This window comes from Leptopilina boulardi, unplaced genomic scaffold (assembly GCF_019393585.1).
Source record: "Leptopilina boulardi isolate dan_hultmark-lab unplaced genomic scaffold, ZJU_Lbou_2.1 LbouV2_51, whole genome shotgun sequence".
Taxonomy (NCBI): domain Eukaryota; kingdom Metazoa; phylum Arthropoda; class Insecta; order Hymenoptera; family Figitidae; genus Leptopilina; species Leptopilina boulardi.
The window spans coordinates 2,921,188-2,925,880 of record NW_026137996.1 but is presented as its reverse complement, the minus strand read 5'-3'; the positions used below and the strand labels follow the sequence as shown (position 1 = coordinate 2,925,880).

Genomic DNA, 4,693 nt, shown 5'->3' with positions numbered 1-4,693 from the left:
AATGAGATTTTACTATACACGAAAAAAAAGAGAGATGAGAATATTGAATCTGTTCCACGTGAGGACCATTTCAATCCCAGGGGAAGAGAATCTCACTCCAACATAAAATGAAATTTAATCCAAATTAGAGTGAAACTTCATTCTAAAAAACTTATTCTCTTTTTCTTCTTGGAGTAAAGTTTTATCTCTCAACTTGATTAAAATTCTATTGAATTCGAGGGGAATTACATTCTTTTGAATGAAATTCTTCGATTAGAATCACTCACTTCAGGGGGGAAACTGTTATTTATATATATATATAATATGAAAATGATTTAGAATATGTTATTCTACTTGTTAAAAAAGGTAATATCTAACAACAGATTTTTAATTAGCAAAAAATTATGAAACAGATAATTTTCTCTGTGTTTTTTTCATTTTTTTTCTTTTGATTCTGAAATTTTAGAAAAACAGAAAATCTCTTCTATCGGAATAAATTGCAAAATAATTGTTTTCGGAATTTTTTTTTATACTTGGAAAATTTTCTCCGACCTTGCGGAGTTTAAAAAACTTTCCGTAATTTTCAATACTTGAAAAAACTTTGATTCGGAAATTTTTCTACAAAAATATATTTTCTAAATTCTAAAAAAAAAATTAGTCTTTCATTTTTGTATTTGATTTTAATTGATTAAAATTGGTTCACCAACCAATATACACAAAGCTTTTTATAAGTATATTAAAGAGAGTCAGAATGAGTTCGCCGTTTTTCCCCAGGGAGTTAACCATATAGTTATATGTACAGTATACATTTATAGACTCTGTTGTAATTCTTTGCCAATAAAAATTGATTAATTTCCGGATTTTTATAATATAAATTAAATTTTTAATAAAAAAAAAGAATAAAAAAATATATATGTTCCAAAATAAGAATTTTTTAATTTTTGGAGTGAAACTATAAAACCGCAAGAAATTCATATATATAGAAAGAAGTACACTGTAAAAAATTTTTCGGAAATTTTTCCGAAAAAATACGGACAGCACGGAACCCCAAGGGGTGGAAATATTTCCGAATAAATAGTAAGAATTATCTCCGACATATTTCGGAAATTTTTCCTATTAATAAGTCGGATTTTTTTCCGAATTAGTCGGATATTTTTCCGAATTAGTCGGATATTTTTCCTCATATATATTCGGTATTTTTTCCGAACTTACTGGAAAAAATTTTTCGGAAATTTTTCCGAAAAAATACGGACAGCACGGAACCCCAAGGGGTGGAAATATTTCCGAATAAATAGTAAGAATTATCTCCGACATATTTCGGAAATTTTTCCTATTAATAAGTCGGATTTTTTTCCGAATTAGTCGGATATTTTTCCTCATATATATTCGGTATTTTTTCCGAACTTACTGGAAATTTTTCCTCTTGTGAATCGGATTTTTTTCCGAATCAATTGGAAATTATACCCACAATGAGGTGGATTTTTTTCCGAATTTGTCGGATATTTTTCCTCATAGTTATTAGGTTTTTTTTCCAAAGTTATGGGAAATTTTTCCTCCTGTGGGTTGGATTTTTTTCCGACTTTGTCGGATATTTTTCCTAATATTTAATAGGCATTATTTTCAAATCTATCGGAAATTTTTCCTCCTGTAAGTCGGATTTTTTTCCGAATTTGACGGATATTTTCCTCAATTTTTTTAGTATTTTATCCAAATCTATCGGATATTTTTCCTCATATTTACTTATCATCTTTTCCGAATCAATTGGAAATTATACCGACTATTTATGCGAATATTTTTCCTATCATTAAGTAATAATTTTTTCAAACTAATCGAAAATTTTATCCTTATTTGATAAATAAAGGCTATAAATAAAGAAATAAAAGTTTGTATAAAAAGTTACATTTATTTACAAAACGACATAAAAATAATTCTATTTGAATTCTATTAATATTAAAATACTTAAGTATATTTTTTAAAGAAAGGCAGAGGTGTATATTTTATAATATTTTAGTTTCAGGAAATTACTTTTATGAATTGAAACTGACAATATTTGCAATTAACCTCATCACTTTTGAATCTTCTTCCGTTTTTTTTGATTTATTTTTTCTTCCTCTCTTGTGTCCTGTTTGTGGATTAATGTCCATTAACATCCTAGAAAAAACAAATGTTTCCATTATTTATAAAAAGTAGTTAGTGATGTTTAAAAAAAAGTTAAATTTCATTTTGAGTTTAATTTTTTGATTAATGTTGCATATTACTTAGAAATACTTATAAAAAAACTTTTAATATACCTTTGAATGAACTCCAATGAAGATGAAATATTTTCACCATAATTGTATCCATACATATAATGGCAAAGGCAAAACAAAAGTATTCCTTCCAAAACGCTGTCAGTCTGGACTAATATTGTTTTGTCCATTATAATATATATATTGGAAGTTTCATCATAAATAGACACTCCTGTAATCATAATTTTAAAAAAATATTTTTTTAATATAACATAGATAAAATTTAATATTAAATGCAAGTACATGAATATAAAAGGTATAATATTAGGTGGTTATTATAATATACCTTTTACAACTAGGATGGGTCGATTTGAATCATTATTTATATTCATAATATCCTCATCGGTAGCAGTTGAGTCCTAAAATTTTAAATATAATTAAGATATTTTATTTATAATTGTAATTGTGATATTATAGTGTTTTATAACTTACAATTAAGCTTAAGAGATTCATTTCATTGAAAAAAGTAGGTATCAATTCAATGAATGCCAATGCTTTTGGAAGATCACTTCTTAAATTGGTACATTTTATATTTACATTATTCAAAATCTCTTGTAATTTCTTGACTTTTTCTGGAACATATTTTAATTTTTTGTGTTTATGTACGTAACTTCGAAAGTAATCATAAATAATACATATTTTTTTAGAAGTATTTTCTATCCACACACTTAAAACGTTTATTCCAATCAGTGTGGAGCAATGTGCCAAGAAATGCCTTTTTTCAGACAAATGGGGCCAATGTTCTTTTAAAATCTGGCTCAGGGATAGATTTAACATTTCTCTCTTATTAATACAAATTCTTTGCGACGGGTATGTTTCGGCTAATAGATTATATTCTTCCTCTACAGTTATTGGTTTTTCTAAGGTAAAGGATTGAATCAACAATGTTTTTTTTAACATTTGACTTTCTTTTGTCTCTCCCTCTGGTAATGCTGGTTCAAATGCCACACATCCGTACTTATCTTGATTCTTTCCATATCTAGTAATACTGACTTCATTAAGGGATGTTTCGTCGTTATCACATGTATTTTTACGTTTCCTTCCGTGAGATAATTTCCTGACTCGATCATAAAGCCTCGTCTGTAATTGAGATACGCCTGAGCAATACACCGTATTTCCATTCCATGTTTGATAGCCAAATACTTTAGGAAATTTATTTACTACCAACTCAGCTAATTTTTTGCAGGTCCCTAAGGAAGTATCCTTTATAATATGAAGTTGATAATTTCCTACATTTTTAATTAAATCCAATTCATAAGATATAGGTTGAGAGGCTTCGTTCATCATTCCTAATGGAATAATTTCGTTCCATGGTAGAACAAGATTTTGTACTACACTACTGCTAGGTCCACTCTCATTTTCATTTAGGGAATGATCATTTTCTCCCCGGCCTGTAACAAAAATGTATTCATTATAAAGAATTATAATTATAAACTTCAAAGCATTTTTAATCAATGAATAATATTAATTTTAATATTATAAACATTATTTTTTCTGATTATGCTTGACAAATGTATAATAATATTTAAAAATACCTGATATTACTGTTGAAGACTTATTTATTTCACTTCCAAAGTCTTTCTTCTGCCATTTTTCATCTCCTATCAACAACATTAACAGTAGAGGCGAGTTGGGATATAAAGTTGATAACTTCTCCAAAAGCTCAAATCTTTTAATAGATGTACCATCTTCTTCAAGTACAATCTGTTTGTATAAAAATAAAAGAATCAGTGTCATGTAATATATGTAATATATGTGTAATAATTGACTTAAAAAACGGACCTTGCATGTAGAATCGAAGGAAATTCCTAAATTATCGCAAGCATCAATCAACAATTCTTCTAAATTACTTCCACTAACCAAAGATCTTTCTTTTCTATTAGCAGTGGTAATTTTAAATAATCGAGATGCCATGTTTTAATGTCAACTGTAAATAATAAAATGAATATTATTAAAGTATTATAAACTTCATTTAAAAACGTTATTTAAATTCCTATATAAATATAACATTACCAAAATTATTTAATGTACTTCTTTGGCTAATGAGTATTCGTGTGCTTCAAAATATACATATATATATATATATATATATATATATATATATACAATAGCGGTTGGTTATTTTAGAGTTTTTTAAAAATTATATAAAAGTATACTTTATTTAATAATGTATTTACAAGTAAAATTGTAGGAAAATGCATATACTAGCATAAAGGACCAGATGTTAATCCATGTTTCAATTTTACGTATGAAATAGAATCTTGAATGTATACATGAAGAGGGCTGTAAGTTAACAAATTCTGAATAGAAACACATTCGTATCCAATAACATTTCCAAGTTCGTATAATCTTAAGTTCGGAATAAATATTGTTTCCACCATTTCTACGACAAAATGTAAACAATCTTCTTCGTTACATAATATGAT

General features: G+C 26.9%; 1 protein-coding gene across 1 annotated transcript; it reads right to left on the bottom strand.

The window, feature by feature from the left end:
• Window positions 1-2,006: 2,006 nt before the first annotated feature.
• LOC127289931 (uncharacterized) lies at window positions 2,007-4,181 on the bottom strand. The gene is made up of 6 exons (XM_051318217.1): window positions 4,050-4,181; window positions 3,803-3,971; window positions 2,700-3,658; window positions 2,554-2,626; window positions 2,271-2,439; window positions 2,007-2,130 (listed from the first exon to the last, which is right to left on the bottom strand). The coding sequence occupies exons 1-6, from the start codon at window positions 4,179-4,181 to the stop codon at window positions 2,007-2,009; spliced, it is 1,626 nt and encodes a 541-aa protein (XP_051174174.1).
• Between the last annotated feature and the right edge of the window lie 512 nt (window positions 4,182-4,693).

Excerpts from the sequence above, each read along its gene's own strand:
- LOC127289931 (XM_051318217.1), bottom strand. The coding sequence starts at position 4,181 with ATGGCATCTCGATTATTTAAAATTACCACTGCTAATAGAAAAGAAAGA. Across the intron at positions 3,659-3,802 it reads GTCTTCAACAGTAATATCAG|GCCGGGGAGAAAATGATCAT; the intron begins GTATTTTTAAAT and ends TTTTTGTTACAG. Across the intron at positions 2,627-2,699 it reads TGAATCTCTTAAGCTTAATT|GACTCAACTGCTACCGATGA; the intron begins GTAAGTTATAAA and ends TTAAAATTTTAG.